Consider the following 21,129-nt stretch of genomic DNA (forward strand, 5'->3'; position numbering starts at 1 on the left):
TGATATAAAATGCTGTTGGATTACCTGAAGAAGATTAAGACACCTCAGCTTATTTCACCTGAAGCTGAACACCTTAACGTTAACCTATCGTAAGCAGTCTTATTTAACCGAACCTAACTTAACATAATCTGACATAATCTAACTACCACCTAACCTAACTTGTCATAACCCTAACCTAACCCCAAGGTATATTACCATTAGGTGTTTAACCATCAGTGGGCGATTAGGCTAATATTCAAAGATAAACAAAATCATATATATAAACTGTTGTTATTATTATTTTTTTTTTTTTTTTTTTTATTATTATTATTATTGTTATATTCGTACATATTCTTCTGTTATCTCTCCTTCTCCTTGATTTATCATCCTTACATATGCTTCTTCATCTTCATATATTATTTTTTTTATTTGGGAGTGTAACACCTATTCTCACCCCATCCCGAGTGAGTCGTCTACTTCTTGACATAGATATCAAGTTTCCTTACTTCATCTCTTCTTTCCTTCCTTTTCCTTCTCTACCTCCCCCTTCCTCCTTTCCTCCTTCTCATTTACCTCCTCTTCCTCCCTCATTCCTTCCTTTCCTCCCTACCCTCCTCCTTCTTCCCTTTTCTTCCTACCCTCCTTCTTCTTTCCACCTCCTTCCTTCTTCTTCCTCCTCCCTGCTTCCTTCCCAGGTTTCCTCATCAACATCCTTCTCTATGCTGTAATTGAAGCCTTCCTTCGGGGAATCTGCCTTCATTATCCATCCTATTCTGGTGCCATCCTTCCTTCCTGAGTTTGTTCTTCCTTCTCAGTTCTTCTCTGCTAAACATTATATCCTGTTATTCTAATTTTCTTTCCCTCCTTCCCTTTACTGCTGTGTTCTCTTCTCATCTTGATTTCTTCTTCTTCTTCATCCTTTGTTCTTCTTTTTTTCTTCTCATTTTATTTCTTCGTTTTCTTCCTTCTTCATTGCTTCTTCTTCCTTCATCTATTCCTTCTCCTTCTTCTTCTTTGTCTTCTTGTATCATGAATATACCTCCCCATCCTTCCTTCCTTCCTTCTCTCTTGTTTTGCTTCTTCAACTTTCATTCTCTTCTTTCATTTATTTTATTTTAATAGGGCTCTCTCTCTCTCTCTCTCTCTCTTTCCACTATATAAACACAAAACACTTATTTGAAACACACTTGATATCCTCTAGCAACACACGGAACACTTAGTAGAAACACCACTGATATCTCTCCTACACCTCAAGCAACACACAGAACACAATAACAACACAAAACACTTGGTTGAAACACACTTGATATCCTCTAGCAACACACATAACGCAACACGGAACACTTAGTAGAAAACACCTCTGATATCCTCCTCCTCCTCCTACACCACCACACGTAAACCATCACCATGACAACACAAGTCACACGAACGTCCGTCAAACTTCATATTATACCTCTCTCAGTCTCTCTCAGTCAGTCTCTCTCAGTCTTTCTCAGTCAGTCTCCTAGGTTTTCTGTCGTCCTGTACCTTACCACCAGAATAGCTCTCTCTCTCTCTCTCTCTCTCTCTCTTCTTCTCTCTCTTTTTTTTTTTTTTTTTTTTTTTTTTTTTTTTTTCTCTCTCTCTCTCTCTCTCTCTCTCAGCCATCTTGGTACACGGTCAGCTGTCTCTATTGTGTCAAATAAGGTCAAGTATTGTCGGGTTGGTTTATCCGTAGATGTCCCGGATCGACCTTGACACACCACCACCACCATGTTGGTTCCGTCGCTCGTGCACGTTTGGGATAAATGATATATTAAAATCGATTCTGTGGGTTTTAACTTGTTTGTCTTAGTCTAGCTGTGTGAGAGAAACACCACAAACATCACTACAAGATCCATGGTGTTTCATCTTCACTGTGTATCGACTATTTCACTTTCTTTCGTTTTCTTCTTATTCTTTTCCACAACATGTACAGGTCATCATTCTTTTTTTTATCATCTTTACTCTGATGGTGTCTCGTGTGGTGAAAATAAATAATTTACGGTTTATATCTTCGTCTTGAGGGTTGGGTTGGGTCGTTCAAGTTATTGTCTGTTTAAGTCGCTTTCTTATCGATATTGACCACTTAATAAGATACGTCTCGCTTTCCCTTGATTTTTGACACCATTTCATAATTTTTGTTTTCTTTAGTCAACGACACGAACTATTTTTCATGATTTTTTGTTTTTTTTGTTGTTGATTCTCCTTTGTTTATCTATATTCGTTGTCTCGGTAAGGTTCCTACAGTCAATACACTCGCCTGTCTCTTCGCTGGGTTAGGTTAGGTGTGCGTTGGGTTAGGTTAGGCTATGTTAGGTTATGTTGAGTTAGACTAGGTTAGCAATGGGTTAGGTCAGGTTAAGTTGGCTTACGTTATGTTAATTTAGACTAGGTTTACGTTGGGTTAGGTTAAGTTGATTATGTTAGGATATGTTAACTGGTTTGTTAGGTTTGGTTAGGGGTTTCAATCACCAGGTAAAATAAGTTGGGTATCTAATCACCTAGTGACCTGTTTTCTCTTCAAGTCACCATTTTCTGTTTTATCGGAATGATCATCAATTTACATCTCCCAGAAGGATACCTGAACGTCTCCTGCCTCCACACCTGTCAGGGCCTCGCCTCCACATCTATCACGACCTCATCTCCACACCACCACGACCTCGCCTCCACACCTGTCACGACCTCATCTCCACCGCCACGACCTCTCTCTCCACCTGTCAGGGCTTACTCTCCACACCTGTCACGACCTCTCATCCACACCTGTCAGGGCCTCGCCTCCACACCTGTCACGACCTCATCTCCACACCACCACGACTCGCCTCCACACCTGTCACGACCTCATCTCCACACCGCCATGAACTCTTCTCACACCAATCAGGGCCTCGCCTCCACACCTGTCACGACCTCATCTCCACACCCACCGACCTCTTCTCCACACCTGTCAGGGCTTCTCTCCACACCTGTCACGACCTCTCATCCACACCTTCAGGGCCTCGCCTCCACACCTGTCACGACCTCATCTCCACACCACCACGACCTCGCCTCCGCACCTGTCACGACCTCATCTCCACACCACCACGACCTCGCTCCACACACTGTCACGACCTCATCTCCACACCGCCACGACCTGTTCTCCACACCGCCATGACCTCGCCTCCCACCGGTTACGACCTCTTCTCCACATCTGTCGACCTCATCTCCACACCGCCATGAACTCTTCTCCACACCAATCAGGGCCTCGCCTCCACACCTGTCACACCTCATCTCCACACCACCACGACCTCGCCTCCACACCTGTCACGATCTCATCTCCACACCGCCACGACCTGTTCTCCACACCGCCATGACCTCGCCTCCACACCGGTTACGACCTCTTCTCCACATCTGTCACGACCTCATCTCCACACTTGTCATGACCTCATCTTCAGCCTGTCAGGGCCTCACCTCTACACCTGTCACGACCTTGCCTTCACACCTGTCACAATCTTGCCCCACCTGTCATAACCTTGCCTCCATACCTGTCACACTTGCCCCCATACCTGTCTGGCCTTACCTCCACCTGTCGACCTTGCCCCACACCTGTCCAGCCTTACCCCACACCTGTCAACCTTTATACCTGTCACAGCCTTACCTCCACACCTGTCACAATCTTGCCCCACACCTGTCATAACCTTGCCTCCATACCTGTCACAACCTTGCCCCCATACCTGTCACAGCCTTACCTCCACACCTGTCACGACCTTGCCCCCACACCTGTCACAACCTTACCCCCCCACACCTGTCATAACCTTGCCCCCATACCTGTCACAGCCTTACCTCCACACCTGTCACGACCTTGCCCCCACACCTGTCATAACCTTGCCTCCATACCTGTTACAGCCTTGCCCCCATACCTGTCACAGCCTTACCTCCACACCTGTCACGACCTTGCCCCCACCTGTCATAACCTTGCCCCCACACCTGTCACAACCTTGCTCCCACACCTGTCACAACCTTGCCCCCACACCTGTCACAACCTTGCCCCACACCTGTCACAACCTTGCCCCCACACCTGTCCACCCTATAAAGCCTCACCTGCCACGTCAACACCTAATAGATCCCTTACCGTAACTCCCACCATCATTACCCTTCATCTAATTTACATACCTGTAATAAAAAAACAGCTTGGTAATAATATATCTTTTCTGATTATATTGTTGTATGTTTTTATAACTTCAACATCAAACAACTATGAATGATTCTATAGTTATTTTTAATCGCTTTTTATTAATCGGTTTTTTTTAGTTTTTTCAGTTGTACCCGAGTGAAGAGTTGGCCATCTGCACCTCTGGGATTTTTATGGAAAGATAAAAATATATAAATAAAACATACCCCAGTCAAGCGCTTACACACACACACACACACACACACACACACACACACACACACACACACACACACACACACACACTCTTTTCATGTATTTCTTTTTCGTTCTCTAAATGAAACCTAAAAGAATAATATGAGTGAAATTATAAATATACTGAATCTCTCTCTCTCTCTCTCTCTCTCTCTCTCTCTCTCTCTCTCTCTCTCTCTCTCTCTCTCTCTCTCTCTCTCTCTCTCTCCTCCTCCTAGCAGCAAAATGTCATGAGAAAATTTCAGAAAATAAACAGTAAAAATATAAAGAAACACCTGAATACCATTTTATCTTTTCAATAAAATACGAAGACCATAATAGTGTTTAGTCCTCTATGTTAGACACTTATTATATTATGTAAATAATATTGATATTATGTTAAAGAATGTCCTTCCTTGCTTAGGCTAAAATGTCCTTTGTTTAATGTCCTTCTTAGGTAAGAATGTCTTTGCTAGGCTAGTGTCTCTTGTTGGCTAAGAATGTCCTTCCTTATGGCTTTAGTAAGCCCCTTTATAATATTTATACTGTATATACTTGCGACACATGCCAGATGTCTGCTTGTCATTACAGGAATCTAGTGACAGCACTAGGATCCCTCTTCCTTTATCAAGGAATAAACAATTGAAATTGAAATTGAAAAATGGAGGTAAACATAATTACGAACGGACAAACGGACGAAAGAACGTACAGGTAATCATCAACGCCCACCACCACCCCATACGTACACAAAAAGGGGATAGGAAATAAAGATAATTAAGAAAAATGATAAACAAGGGAAGACGAAGAGCTTGATAAGTACACAATACAGTTTATAATAATAAATATAGAATATTATCATCAGGTGTTATGATGCTAATGAACTGTGTGTAGGAAAAGAATAAATATGTATACAAATGTTTTATTCTGTAACTACCACTACTATTAACACAAATACAACACGTCAACACGGGCTTCGTTGGATGTGTTTGAAGTCCTATGTTGGAAAATCTCACCGTCCAATGGAAGGAGGGTTGGTTTTCCCTGACATCACGGCAAATTTCCTTCAACATATTTGCTGTGAGATCCCTTACCTCGTCATGCCTCATGCATATGAAGCCTCCTTTCTTGCACACCATGGTGTGATCGACGTCATAGGAAGAGCCACACACACATTGGGAGGAACCCTTCTACTGGCCTACCTTACCTTAGAGCATTGGCATCTGTAAATTCTTGTTTATTGAGACTGAAACCATTTGCCTTATCGGTAACATAGTTAACCAGTTCGAGGCGCCCTCCTGCGCTATATCTACTTTTTTCTTCAAATTCTCTGGTACTTGCAGCAACGGTTGCTGCAACTTATCACTGGCCGTGCTGTCGTTTTGTCGTAATGGACCTTCGAATCTTGTTTACTTCACTGGTATCCACCTCCTGTTGCGTTCTGAGCTATTATGTGGTCCGTGAGGGCTGCGGTGAGCTTAACTGAGTTTTGATGTTTGGTGGCAGCAATCTCTCCTCTGGATTGGTCAGTCCCATTCATCCCAGTCTCGGTGATAGTGCATTGTGCAAGGTGATCTTTCCGCTGGGGTTAAGTGGGGTGTTTCACTAATTTGGGAATGAAATTGACGCTGATAGCTTCTTCCAGGGGATAGAGGAGGATCCGATATCAGGGATAGTGCGCATTAGGTAGTTCCAGCGATGCTTGACTCCATGGGTGAATGCTGCAAAAGCATGTGGCTCTGTGTTGGCAATCTCAGACAGAGCGGATTTCCCTAACCCACTCATTCACCTTTCCGTTACGTACTTGGTCTTGAAGTCCGTCGTGCCTATTACTGCGCCTAGGTGTCTTTGGCCATCCTTTGTTATTTTGACCTCACTTCCACGAACACCACCATTGCCCGTTCATAATGTTCTGGGGAAGGCCTTGCTGGCGTTTGGGTGGTGCCCTATTTGTGGGCCTCGTGATGTTACCAGGTCTCACCACTTTTGATGTCCTCCATTCTTCCTGCTCCTGTAAGGTCATCAGCGTACGCCACTTGTTTGACCTCAGTTGTTTCAAAATTTATTGTGTATTAGTTGAGCCGCAGATCTATGCGGCATTCAGTAACTGTAGCCTCATAGTCAATATCTGCAACCGTTGTCGGCTTTGGGGCTGATGCTCTCGTTTTCCTGAGGCAGAGGAAAGCCGACCTAAGTAGAAGAAGGACAGTCGACATCTCATCCAGGCTATAACATAACTTCTGGGCTGCTGCTTCTGTTCGGATAGCACCTCCGCGAGTCTGGGGTAGAAGCATCTTGCACTTGGTCCCATCCCACCAGAGGTTGTGAACACTAGAGGAATGAAGCTGCCTTGATCAACGTTCTGAATTCTCTCCCGTATGGCCTAATCTTGTCGTTCTACTACTACTACCTCACTCTCTCTCTCCCCTATTCACCTTCTCATCTTACCTATTTATCATTTTACACATCCAACTACAGTACCCTTCTTCCATGTTGATCAGTCAAATATAAAATAACACAAACTAAAAGTATCATTTATTCTTGCCATCGTCACAGACTTTCATGTAAGCGACCGTAGAGTGATAGAAGAACCTGCAGTCGTGTGGTGTTAATAATTACAACCCAGCCCCGCCCCGCCCCTCCCCACCCGCCCCACCCACCCACCCCACCCTCCCGCCCCTCCGCCCCGCCTCACCCCGCCCAGTTCGTCATTTGTTTCAGACGTTAATGCGCCATGGTGTTTTTATTTATATATTTGTGTGTGTATTATTATTGCCGGCATTTATTATGATATCTGATCAAGTTCATCTTTATATTTGACATCCCTTAGTTAAATGTTTACACTTGTAGGAGAGAGAGAGAGAGAGAGAGACTCACAACACCTCGTCTCCAACAAACTATACCGCTGCTGTTTACATAATTCACGCACACTCACTCTCCCTCTGTCTATCTCTGTCTGGCTCCTGATGAAAACATAAAATATCCGGTGGCAGACTTTGTTCTAACCGGTCAGTCTTGCAGTACAGAAGGCATCATGCCACACACAGCACATGAATTATATTAAAGGTGTGGGCGAAATTCAACCCTGTGTCACGGTTCTACTGAACTATGACGCTGGTCTGGTGAAATGTGGCGCTCGGGTGGTGGACGATTATTATTATTATAATTATTATAATATAATATTATTTTATTATTTTATTATTATTATTATTATTATTATTATTATTATTATTATTATTATTATTATTATTGTTATTATTATTATTATTATTATTACATTTTTTACTTTATTATTTGTATTATATTAATATTATTATTATATTTGTTGTTATTATTGTTTTGAATACCAAATAATTACCGGAACAAGAACATTATACATTGTCGTTAATGAAGAGACATTTACCGCATATTGTTAGTTCAAGTGATCAACATTCTCAACATTAATATTCAATGTTGATCTTGTTTATAGGTGAATTCTTTTAGCAAAATATTCAACATTCTTATCACGAATATAATGTTTTTATGAAATATTGATAATGTTTACGTACGGGTGAACTTATGGCAGTGTTTACATACAGGTGAACTTATGTGAGTGTTTACGGACAGGTGAACTTAAAGGCAGTGTTTACGTAAGGGTGAACTTATGGAAGTGTTTAGATACTGGTGAACGTATGTGAGTGTTTACGGACAGGTGAACTTATCAGGGGTGTTTACATACAAGTGAACTTATGGCAGTGTTTCGGACAGGTGAATTTATGGCAGTGTTTACGTACGGGTGAACTTATGGGAGTGTTTACATACAGGTGAACTTATGGGAGTGTTTACGTACGGGTGAACTTATGGGAGTGTTTACGTACGGGTGAACTTGGAGTGTTTACGTACGGGTCAACTTATAGGTGTTTACAGGTGAACTTATGGAGGTGTTTACGGACGGGTGAACTTATGGCAGTGTTTACGTACAGGTGAATACCTAATACTATATGTTAATACCTAATATATTAATACCTAATATGATGAAGTACATGATCGCCGATGGCTGGTTAGAAGCTTAAGATAATGTATAGAAGTTACTGATATTAGGCAATTATCCTTGTTAGTTCAATGGCCGGTATTATATAGTCTACGATTAGCTTTTACAAATCATCTGTCGTTGTAGTCAAATAGAGATAACTAATTGGTTTTATTATTACAACTTAATTAAGATTAATGGGTAAATGATAAAAGTTAGTCTGTTTCAGTTAAAGCATCGTTTACTGTCATATGATGGCTAAATTGTAATTCAAGTTGGTTAACTTAGGTTAAGTTAGGTTAAATTAGGTTAGGTTGTTGGTTAGGTTAGGTTAGGCTAGGCTAGGCTAGGCTAGGCTAGATTAGAGGAGGCTAGATTAGGTTAGGTCATGTCAGGTCAGGATACATTGTGTATGAAGGTATTCATTTACATAGTTATGATCTACAGGATCGTTTACAGCCAGTCAAAAGTTTTCAAAGAGAGTACATAGGATTATTATTAATGGCCAATTATCCTATTTACTGTAACATACATTATATATTAGGTGGAGTTCTGTTTTATTTGTTTGTTTCGTATTATTTAAGTCATTTATTTGTTGACATTAACTTAGTGTAAGTAAATATTAAAAATAAATAAAACATTGAAAACTCACAAGTAACTTTGTAACATATAATTAAGTCGAGATGATAATACTAATACCACGTGCTGGTCAAGCTCGAAAAGAGTTGTCCGGGGTCTAGGTAACCCCTGGTCGGGCTTGACCAGCACGAAACTTTTAGTTTGCTAAATGTGATTTTGTCGATCTGGTGTAATGGTCAGCATGCTTGCCTCGCAAGCGAGTGGCTGAGTTCGATCTGGCAGTGTGGAACTATGAGCATTTTTTTCTTTTTTTCTCGCCATTTGCCTGTCTACTCGGCAATAATTAGGAGCTTGGATGTTAATCGATTTGCGAATCGTGTTCTGGGGTTATGTTTTGCCAGTGCAGTTGGCGAGTGGTCGGTCTTCTCGGACTATTCCTTGACACTGGGTCATGCAACTCGTTAACTTAGGGCAGGGGGTACGTATGCAGCCTGCTAATTGACGTGTAAATTTCGGGCTATTGTGGCCGGTAGATTGTTATTATTCTTTATATTTTGGGTGAAAATAAAAGCAGGAAATCATCACACTGCTGTGAGACAGTCAGTGTGCTTACCTTTATGAAGAGCCAAGTACCGTTCTCAGCTCACCAGCAGCCACGCCACACAACTGGTGAAGGCTGCTGCTCTAACTACCCAACCAACTTTTTCTGTAATTGCAATTGACATCGAGACTCAACCCTCACATTAGTTTTGTTATTGTTCTCTGTATTTGTATTAGAATTAAAATTCTTATTTTCCTAAACAAAAGCAAATTTATTTAATAACACATAGAGGACATTTTCTTCTGTCATTTATAATAACATTACATCGTTTATTTTTTAGGGGGTTATTTTACTGTGTACTGTAGGTTATCTTAATACTACTTTAAAAAACAAAATCGCTTGTATACTTGTATTTTGGGTGAGATTCGGTTATTAAACCGTTATTTTGTACTGCTCGAATACAGTTTCATATTTCCATATTTTGTATTGTTAAAAGTTGTTTTATTTCAATGCACAATATGAATATGCTGAAAATTAAAGATTTGTTTAGTCTTAAATATCAGTGTTGTTTATAAAAATCTGATAATAAAATATCGTCCTGCATTTATGATTGTATATTCTTCTATGGAACACAGTACTGACTTATGTTGCCTTAGTACACCTGCGGCCGATCACTGATTACTTGTACCATTAAGTTGGCTGACTTGTGTATACAGGTTGTGGACCGCTGATTTAGATGAATCAGTCAAACACATCCCAACCAATACCGTAAACTCAACTCTGATATTGGCTCTTATAATATCAGGGGGTACAGAGACATTTATTATATGAATTTCTCTTATAATATGAAATTTAAGTGACAATTGTGTCTAACCTGAGTAAGGTTCAACACAACATAAAACACACCACACAGTCTACGGTGTTATCTGCCGTGTTTAACTTACTGCTCCTATAACCTGTGTAAGATGGTGGTGTTGACAGGTGGACATGTATACAGTAATTAAATCTTTATTAAATTGGTCTTTTTTATCCCATTTACAGTTTAAAAGTGCACACGGACTTTACAATACACACATTAAAACACAATAAAGCAAACTATCTCGTAGGTTATAGAAAAAGAAACAATTTAAAATATTAGTGTTTTTATTACAATACAATACATCACCCCCACTGAGGACACACACCTGAGTGGGCCTGGTGAGGTGAGGGGGTAGATTGTGTGTGTATTTTAGCACATTGTTAAGGGCAAGAGGCAGGTAAGGAACTAAAGGTACATTGTGTTTTCATCACCATAACACAGTTGGTAGAGACACAAACACCTGCCGTTAACAACTGCCTTGATAATAGATGCTAAAAGTAACAGACAAAATAATATCAATACAAACATTAAAAGTCGTTTCGGTATTACAGTGACACGTCTAAATAAGGGATTATTTTCTCCAGGTAATCTGTTAAATGGAGGTTTTTACATCTAACAGACACTTGATATAACGGATTTTCATGTCTATATAGTTCGTTAGATGAGGTTTTATATCTAACGAACCTTCTATATAACGGACTTTCTTCTCCATAGTGTCCGTTAAATAGAAGTTTCACTGTAGATAACACCACCTATTGTTTAACGACCTAAGTATCATCGGTGTTGAACGTGTGAAGCAAGACGCTACTGCTGTGAGATGCCTTACGAGACATACAGAGGAGATGGGGATGGGGAGGGCTTCGTCAGGTGGGTGTTGGGGAAGGGGTGTTGTGTGTGTGTGTGTGTGTGTGTGTGTGTGTGTGTGTGTGTGGAACGACTCTTAATTGGGAAAATATCAAAAGATGGCGAACAAAGTACTTCAAGACTGCATTGGAGATAGTTAATTGATGAACTCTCTGACGTATCTTGGTGTAGCTGGGAGGTAGTAGGGTGAGGGAGGAGGGAGCAGGGTAGGGGGAGGGAGGTAGAGGGAGCAGGGTAAGGGGTGAGGGGAGGGTAGGGGAGCAGGGTGGGGAGGGGAGGGTAGAGGGAGCAGGGTAGGGGGAGGGAGGTAGAGGGGAGCAGGGGGGTGGGAGGGAGGTAGGGGAGCAGGGTAGGGGTGAGGGGAGGGGTAGAGGGGAGCAGGGTGGGGTGGGGAGGGGAGGGGTAGAGGGGAGCAGGGTAGGTGGGAGGGAGGGTAGAGGGAGCAGGGTAAGGTGGAGGGAGGGGTAGAGGGGGGCAGGGGTAGGGGGGGGGAGGGGTAGAGGGGAGCAGGGTAGGGGTGAGGGAGGGGAGAGGGGCAGAGTAGGGTGAGGAGGGGTAGAGGGAGCAGGGTGGGGTGAGGAGTGTAGAGGGAGCAGGGTGAGGTGGAGGAGGGGTAGGGGAGCAGGGTAGGGGTGAGGGGAGGGAGGGGAGCAGGGTAGGGTGAGGGGAGTGGTAGAGGAGCAGGGTAAGGTGAGGGAGGTAGGAGGGGGCAGGTATGAGGGGAGGGTGGAGGGGAGCAGGGGTAGGGGTGAGGGAGGGAGAGGGGAGCAGGGTAGGGGTGAGGGAGGTGAGGGGCAGGTAGGGGGAGGGGAGGGGAGGGGAGAGGGGTGGGAGGGAGGTAGAGGGGCAGGTAAGGTGAGGGAGGGTGGGGGAGCAGGGTAAGGGGAGGGGAGGGTAGAGGGGAGCAGGGGTAGGGGTGGGGGAGGGAGGGTAGAGGGGAGCAGGGGTAAGGTGAGGGAGGGGGAGAGGGGACAGGGGTAGGGGTGAGGGAGGGGTAGAGGGAGCAGGGTAGGGGTGAGGGGAGGGGTAGAGGGGAGCAGGGTAAGGTGAGGGAGGGTAGAGGGGACAGGGGTGGGTGAGGAGAGTGAAGGAGCAGGGTAGGGGAGGGGAGGGTGAGGGAGCAGGGGTAGGGGTGGGAGGGGAGGGGTAGAGGGGAGGCAGGGTAAGGTGAGGAGGGTAGAGGGAGCAGGGGTAGGTGAGGAGGGGTGGGAGGGAGCAGGGTAGGGTGAGGGAGGGGGTGAGGGGAGCAGGGTAGGGGTGAGGGGAGGGTGGAGGGAAGCAGGGTAGGGGTGGGGAGGGTAGGGGAGCAGGGTGGGGTGAGGGAGGTAGAGGGGAGCAGGGTAAGGTGAGGGAGGTAGAGGGGACAGGGTAAGGTGAGGGGAGGGTAGAGGGGAGCAGGTAAGGTGAGGGGAGGGTAGAGGGGAGCAGTGTAAGGTGAGGGAGGTGAGGGGACAGGGGTAGGGGTGGGGAGGGTAGGCAGAGGGAGCAGTGTAAGGGGAGGGGAGGGAGAGGGGAGGGTGGGAGGGGAGGCAGAGGGGAGGGCAGGGTGTGGGGTGGAGGGGAGGGGTAGAGGGGAGCAGGGGTAAGGGGAGGGGAGGGCAGAGGGGAGCAGGGTAAGGTGAGGGGAGGGGTAGAGGGAGCAGGGGGAGCAGGGGGGTGAGGGAGGAGCAGGGGGAGCAGGGGTAAGGTGAGGAGGGTAGAGGAGCAGGGTAGGGGGAGGGAGGGAGAGGGAGCAGGGGGTGAGGGAGGTAGAGGGGAGCAGGGGGTGAGGGAGGGAGGGAGCAGGGTAGGTGGGAGGCAGAGGGAGGGGAGAGGGTAGAGGGAGAGCAGGGTAAGGGGTGAGGGAGGGTAGAGGGGAGCAGGAGGGTGAGGGGGAGGGGGTAAGGTGAGGGAGGGGGAGCAGGGTAGGGGTGAGGAGGGCAGAAGGTGAGGGTGAGGGAGCAGGGTAAGGTGAGGGAGGGTAGAGGGGAGCAGAGTAAGGTGAGGGAGGGTAGAGGGGAGCAGGGTAAGGTGAGGGAGGGTAGAGGGGAGCAGGGTAAGGTCACAGGCTGGTGATATAATCTTTGTGTGTTTAGGTTCAAGATTTAATTAATTATTTATTCGTTTATTTCCGTATCTGTTGTGGACAGCTATCGTCTCGTGCTGATAAAACTACCACTATTATATCTATTCTTTGGTTCTATAACTATTACCCTGTTAACAACTATCCTCTCGTGCTGATAAACTACCACTATTATAACTATTTTTTGGTTCTATAGTTATTACCCTGTTAACAACTATCGTCTCGTGCTGATAAAACTACCACTATTATAACTATTTTTTGGTTCTATAGCTATTACCCTGTTAACAACTATCCTCTCGTGCTGATAAAACTACCACTATTATAACTATTCTTTGGTTCTATAACTATTACCCTGTTAACAACTCTCCTCTCGTGCTGATAAAACTACCACTATTATAACTATTTTCTCTTCTACAACTATGACTATGCTAACAGCTACCACTATTCCTGCTAAAACTACTAGTAATATTATTATACTACATCATCTACAACTATTTCTTTAATAATAACTACAAGTATACCTGATAATCTACTACAACTATTACAGAAATACTTATTTTCTTTTCTACAACTATTACTACTATTAAAACATATGGCAAACAACTACTATTAATACTGCTTTATCTTATAGACAAATTGTATTTTTCTCTGATGCTACTATTCTTATTATCACTACTACTACTACTACTACTACTAGTTCACCGTACACTACCAAAATTACTACTACTATTATTCCTACTAATGGATGTGAGTATTACTATCAGTATTGCTAACTATTACTACAACTTTTCCTCCCCCTCCCCTAAGACTACTACTACTACTATTTTGACTACGACTACCAGTACTTCTGTCGCTAGTCTTCGTAATGGTGTGTATTGTCGAAAGGTAATCACAGGTGTTCGGTCGATGCCACACCTGGTTATGAGCCACACCTGTCCATGAACCACACCTGTCCATGAGCCACATCTGTTCATGAGCCAAACCTGTCCATGAGCCACACCTGTTCATGAACCACACCTGTCCATGAGCCACACCTGATCATAAACTACAACTGTCCATGAACTACACCTGTCCATGAGCCACACCTGTTCATGAATCCCTTGACGAGACTGGTAACACGAGAACCTGTGATCGGGTGACTTACTGCCTCCGCACCTAACCTAACTTAACCTAACCAAACCAAATGCTACTTAACTCTATCGAACCTAAACTAACCTAACCTAACCAAACCAAAACCAAACCAAACCTAACCAAAACATATTATCCTCATAGAGACACACACACACATGCACACAGTATATGCACACACACAGGTGAGTCTTTATTAACAAGTCTTTAGCGCCATCTTCCCGTCTTGTGACCGCCGTGAGTTGGGGGTCAGCTGGCGTAGGTCAGACTAGTTTGAAGGCCGCAGGAAAAAGGTCAACAAAATGAGTCATCACATTATATATTAGGGTCACGTTCGATTACCTGTCCTCCTGTCTAATTGGCTTTCCGTCTTATGATAAGCGAGAGTTACAGGTAGTCATTTCCTTGCTGATGATGTGATGTGAAGTGAGGCGATGGACTTGAATATTAGGCAACCAAGTTAATTTCACCTTATTATTTAACACCCTAACGCTACCTGGGGAGGTTCGGTTAGGTTAGGGTAAGTTAGCTTAATTTTAAGGTAGATTAGGTTTGCTTAGGTTAGGTTAAATTAAATTAGATTAGGTTAGGTTAGGTTACGTTGGGTTTGTTTTGCTTAGGTTCGGTTAGGTTAGCGTTAGGATATTGAATCATAAGGTGAAATAACCTCGGGTGTCTATAATCTTCAGGTGATCCAGTGAGACGTATACCTATACCACTATCACCGTGAGAGAGGTCAAACAAAGGTCACAAATATATCCTAACCTGTATCACCAACACATTTTCCTACTCTGGTCAATATGCCGTAAAAAAAAAAGAGGTCAAACAAGGTGACTTCACTGACTTAACCCCGTAATCTGACCTCCAATCACCACCTCAAGTGTCTGGGTCATATCACTACATTCTTTACCTGTGTACCAAGTTGATGTGTGTCTTACAGGCTGACGCAGGACCTGAAGGGGAGGGAAGAGACGCTGGACTTAAACTTTGGCTTTAGGGCGTAGATGAAAGCGTAGAAAGAGGCTTAGTGGTGGTGGTGGTGGTGGGCGCGGGAGGTCAAGTTCGGGCGTGGTCGAGGCTGGAGAACTTGTACCTGCAGGGCCAGCGGGTGTCGATGTCGTGGATGGGAATAATCTCCTCTGATGGTTTCTCTCCCGCTAACTCCTCCCGCACCTGAGACCAGAAGCAGAGTATAGTAGGGGGCAAGTAAGGGGGGGGTTGAAGGAGTGGTGGTAGGGGTGATGGAAGGGTAGTGGTAGGTATGGTGGAGGGGGGGCATGTGTAGTGGTGGTAAGAAGAGGCGATTGTGGTTATGGTGGGGAGTTGTGGTGGGTATAGTGGTGTTAATAGGAAGGTGTAGTGGTTAATGTAATAATAATAATAATAATGAGAACAACACTAATGACCATAATTATTGTCGATATAATCATTACCAACAGACATTTAACATATAACCCTTTAAACCTGTCACACCTGGTAATTAACGATAGAAATCAATCACCATCAACGTCAACTAATTGTCACGTCACCTGTCATCGCTGAACACCTATGTGGGAATGTATATAGAGGCAACAGTTTATATCTGTCAGTCTTCATTATTATTTCCAGGACGATCTAGCCCACAAAACCTAACCTAACCTAACCTTCCCCTTTGCCCCGTGTACCGTCCATCATAACCACTACAGACATACATACATACATCTCCACAGGTATGGAAAACGTCAAGTAATTATCTCCTCTTCGCCAATTAAACTCAGATTCACTAAACATGTACCAGAGGCGAGACACAAGTGGGTGCAATTTGAGGTCGTCATTTTTTCATGTCAGATTAATCCTCGTGTCATTTATCGCCCCGGTGACACTAATCAATGCTTAGTCTGCTTCGAGTCTACAGTTACATATTACAGTTTATGATGAATAAAGTGTGTGTGTGTGTGTGTGTGTGTGTGTGTGTGTGTGTGTGTTTGAGAGAGACCCTGGCAGGCTGAGGGAGGGAGGGAGGCTGGCTGGCTGAAGCAGGGAAGGAGACTAACTGGCTGACTATCGAGGTTATGTTACGAGAGACAGAGAGAGAGAGAATGTGTGTGTATGTGGTCGTTAGCTGGTTTACACAGCGTCAACATCCTGTTATCACTGGTCCAAATGTCCTTCATGGTTGTCAAGCGTTTACATCATGTCCAATTACTTGTTGATGACACACACACACACACACACACACACACACACAGTACCTGCTCCACCCTCCTCAGGACTCGTAGGAGGTTAAGGCCCGCCAGCTTCTTCAGATCCTGTAGAGACCAGGAGGGATCCTTCAGTAGCTCGGCGAACAGCTCAGGATACTTGGACACGTCCTCCAGGCCCACAGGAGTCCTGCAGTGTGAAGTACATATCCTTAGCACCTGTCACCACACACAGGTACATGAACTCAGGTATATAAACACAGGTACATAAACACAGGTTCTACATAAACACAGGTACATAAACACAGATACCTATTCTCAGGTACATAAACACCGGTACATAAACTCAGGTACATAAACACAGGTACATAAACACAGGTACATAAACACAGGTACATAAACACAGATACCTATTCTCAGGTACATAAACACCGGTACATAAACTCAGGTACATAAACACAGGTACATAAACACAGGTACATAAACACAGATACATAAACACAGGTACATAAACACAGATACATAAACACAGGTACATAAACACAGATACATAAACACAGATACATAAACACAGGTACATAAACACAGATACATAAACACAGATTCTACATAAACACAGGTATATAAACACAGGTACATAAACACAGGTACATAAACACAGGTACATAAAGCACAGGTACATAAACACAGGTACATAAACACATATATGAGAGTAAACACAGGTACATAAACACAGATAATAAACACAGGTACATAAACTGTACATAAACACAGGTACATAAACACAGGTACATAAACATAGATATATAAAAACAGGTACATAAACACAGATACATAAACACAGGTACATAAACACAGGTACATAAACACAGATACATAAAAACAGGTTCTACATAAACACAGGTACATAAACACAGGTATAAAACTCAGGTACATAAACACAGGTACATAAACACAGGTACATAAACACAGATACATAACACAGGTACATAAACACAGGTACATAAAAACAGATACATAAACACAGATATATACACAGTAATAAACTCAGGTACATAAACACAGGTACATAAACACAGATATATAAACACAGGTACATAAACACAGGTACATAAACACAGGTACATAAACACAGATACATAAACACAGGTACATAAACACAGGTACATAAACACAGGTTCTACATAAACAGAGGTACATAAACACAGATATATAAACACAGATACCTATTCTCAGGTACATAAACACTGGTACATAAACACAGGCAAATACAGGTACATAAACACAGGCAAAACACAGATACATAAAAGGTACATAAACACAGATACCTATTCTGGTACATAAACACGTACATAAACTGTATAAAACATATATAAACACAGGTATATAAACACAGATACATAAACACAGGTACATAAAAGCACAGATATACATAAAACAGGTGTTATAACACAGGTATACATAGATATATATAAATACAGGAACATAGGTATATAAACACAGGTATATAAACACAGGTACATAAACACAGGTATATAAACACAGGCATAAACACAGGTAAAACACAGGTATATAAAAACAGGTACATAAACACAGGTACATAAACAAACACAGGTATATAAACACAGGTACATAAACATAGATATATAAACACAGGTATATAAACACAGGTATAAAATAAGGATAAACACAGGTACATAAACACAGGTATATAATAAAACAGGTACAGTAAAATTACAGGATAGCATAAACACAGGTATATAAAAACAGGTACATAAACACAGGTATATAAACACAGGTATATAAACACAGATACATAAACACAGGTATATAAACACAGATACATAAACACAGGTATTATATACATAAACACAGGTACATAAACACAGATACATAAACACAGATTTACAATATAAACACAGGTACATAAACACAGGTACATAAACACAGGTAAAACACAGATATATAAACACAGGTACATAAACACAGGTACAGGGAGGAAACTTAGAGCTGAAACACTAATGACTAAATAAAACTTTACTGTCTATCATCAAAGAGAAAGTTAGTAGTCTTACTCTCTGCCCTCTGTCTCTGTCTCTCTCTTCTCCTCGATCTATCACACACACACGCCTCTCTCTAACACGCTTGAGACACACCAGGTATAATTCTCACACCAGGTAAAGGAAAGGACCGAAATCGTTAGCTCAGTCACTCGTTGATTACAGGAACAGGGGCTTATTATTATATTGATGTTATGGTGTGTGTGTGTGTGTGTGTGTGTGTGTGTGTGTGTGTGTGTGTGTGTGTGTGTGTCCGTTTGTCTGTTTGTCTGTTTATATGTTGTGTTTTATTAGTTGTATGTTATTGATACTAGTAATGATGCCTCTGTGTTCTCTGTTCTTTTCCTCCTGTCTCTCCTCCTGCTCATCTCTCTCCATCCCTCTCACCTTTCTCCCTCTCCACTCTTCCACTCTTCCCCCCCGCCTTATCCTTCCCACCCTCCCTCCCTCTCTCTCCACCCCTCCCTCCCTCTCTCTCCCTAATTGCATCACAGACAATGAGGACATAGACATCCTGGGGTATACATGTACAGCCACGCTCCAACAGGCTGCCTGGTGTGGTTCCTCGCATTATGTTCGCCCTAATTATTCCACTCGGCGCTACACCATCGTCCCCACTAGGTGACACAACGGCTTCCAGTCTCCTGATACTGTGGCACGCGTCTGATGTCATGTGTCTTGAGATATGTGTGTGTGTCAGGACGAGAAGCAGGTTTGAGGTTTCGTTGGTTCATTTAGGTTTAGTTAGTTTTTCGGGTTTGGTTCGAGTTGGTGGCTTAGTTTAGGCTGAGAGGTGTGTGAGGGTTGGAGTCACGCAGCAGCTGTGGTTGAGGCAGTAGGGGTCGTTCCTCGATAGTCGTGCATGGAGGGAGAGTGTTCCCGCTGTATTTTGTCTGGCAACGTTACTAAAGAGTTACCGAGTGTGCTGGAGCAGAAGTGGCTGTCCTGGAGGATGGTGTTGTGGCCGGGATGGGAAGTGTCTCTTGTCGTGTTGTGTCGACGGTATATACACATTGTCAGGCCAACAGTTGTTAATCAATTCGGCAGTTACTAATGACGTTCAAGAGGATAGTAGTGGATATAATACATCAGTCGCTGAACTAAAATTCCTACTTGTGCAAATAGAGCAGCTCCAACTACCGAACGAACCAAGCGGTAGTTTAGGTCTTATTGTCGGGTAAAAATTACTTGTTTGTGTACATATAAATTTATAATATATACATGCATGTCGTAACTGTTTTATAGTAAATTAATGTTTAATTTCTTTGGGGTTTGTTTATCCATCCGGTACTTCACCTCATCTCCGGCCTTTTTATTGTATTACACTTGTTTTAAGTCCCATGGTCCCATCTAGTGTGTTAATCACGCACTCAATAACACCCTCACAATGTGTGTGTGTGTGTGTGAGTGAGAGAGAGAGAGAGAGAGAGAGAGAGAGAGAGAGAGAGAGAATACGATGACCTATTTCCCTTCAATATGACTAACCTAACCTAACCTAAAATATGTAGAACGATACACTACAGGACGTACGGGAAGGTGTGTGATAAAGGTGCAAAGGTGCTTTACAAAGGTGTGTTACAAATGTGCATTGCAAAGGTGTCCTACAAAGGTTCGTTACATAAGTGCGTTACAAATGTGTATTATAAAGATGCGTTACAAATAGGATTCCAAATGTACGTTACAAATGTGCATTACAAATGTGTCCTACAAAGGTTCGTTACAAAAGTGCGTTACAAATAGGGGTTACAGGAGTACGTTACAGAGGTACGACAGGAGACACTCACGTATTGATGCCGTCGTAACCAGCTCCCAGACCGACGTAGTCAACCCCGGCCATCGTGCGGACGTGGTTGATGTGTTCTGAAGAGGGACATAACATTAACATTACTTAACATGTTAACTATACACTGTTTACTATTAACATCACTTAACATGTTAACTATCACTGTTTACTATTAACATTACTTAACATGTTAACTATCACTGTTTACTATTAACATCACTTAACATGTTATATATACTACAATGTTTACTATGAACACTAACAATACTAAACATGTTAAAATATACAGTGTTTAACTATATATTTCACCACTTGATCGACTAGAGACCAGGGCCATAATACTCTGCTGATGAGAATACCACAAAAAAAAAACATTAACACCTCCAACATGTACAATAAAATCCTAGGGGTATATTATGAACCTCTGACGATATATGTATACCATTATATATAAAACGAATCATCAGACTCTCTCTCTCTCTCTCTCTCTCTCTCTCTCTCCTTCTCATTAACGCCAATTATTAACCCTGAAGTTCATCAAGAGTCTATTATAAACGCCTTTGATATTTCCAATGCATGTTAATGACCTCATCAACTCTTGTGGGGGAGGGCATTTTGGGAGGGGCATTTTGGGGGAGGGGAGGGGCATTTTTGGGGTCTTGGTTGGGGGTGTACTCTTCGTGTCTCTA

At 43.0% G+C, this 21,129-nt stretch overlaps 2 protein-coding genes across 2 annotated transcripts; one reads left to right on the forward strand and one right to left on the reverse strand.

Annotated features, from left to right (window-relative positions):
• Window positions 1-2,548: 2,548 nt before the first annotated feature.
• On the forward strand, window positions 2,549-3,148 carry LOC121856866 (lysine-rich arabinogalactan protein 19-like). The gene has a single exon (XM_042352644.1). The coding sequence runs from the start codon at window positions 2,549-2,551 to the stop codon at window positions 3,146-3,148; it is 600 nt and encodes a 199-aa protein (XP_042208578.1).
• An 11,871-nt stretch (window positions 3,149-15,019) lies between these two features.
• LOC121856865 (dipeptidase 1-like) lies at window positions 15,020-20,518 on the reverse strand. Its single transcript, XM_042352643.1, has 3 exons — window positions 20,442-20,518; window positions 16,649-16,787; window positions 15,020-15,590 (listed from the first exon to the last, which is right to left on the reverse strand). Exons 1-3 carry the CDS (start codon window positions 20,492-20,494, stop codon window positions 15,474-15,476), a joined length of 309 nt encoding a protein of 102 aa, XP_042208577.1. The 5' UTR covers window positions 20,495-20,518; the 3' UTR covers window positions 15,020-15,473.
• Window positions 20,519-21,129: the final 611 nt, after the last annotated feature.

This window comes from Homarus americanus, unplaced genomic scaffold, assembly GCF_018991925.1.
Source record: "Homarus americanus isolate GMGI-L3 unplaced genomic scaffold, GMGI_Hamer_2.0 scaffold11154, whole genome shotgun sequence".
Lineage (NCBI taxonomy): Eukaryota > Metazoa > Arthropoda > Malacostraca > Decapoda > Nephropidae > Homarus > Homarus americanus.

Bases quoted from the DNA above. Each gene is read 5' to 3' on its own strand.
- LOC121856865 (XM_042352643.1), bottom strand. From the start codon at position 20,494: ATGGCCGGGGTTGACTACGTCGGTCTGGGAGCTGGTTACGACGGCATC. The intron at 16,788-20,441 runs GTGAGTGTCTCC...TTCACACTGCAG, and splicing joins GGTTACGACGGCATCAATAC to GACTCCTGTGGGCCTGGAGG. The intron at 15,591-16,648 runs GTACTGTGTGTG...TTCTGGTCTCAG, and splicing joins TCCTGAGGAGGGTGGAGCAG to GTGCGGGAGGAGTTAGCGGG.
- LOC121856866 (XM_042352644.1), top strand. From the start codon at position 2,549: ATGATCATCAATTTACATCTCCCAGAAGGATACCTGAACGTCTCCTGC.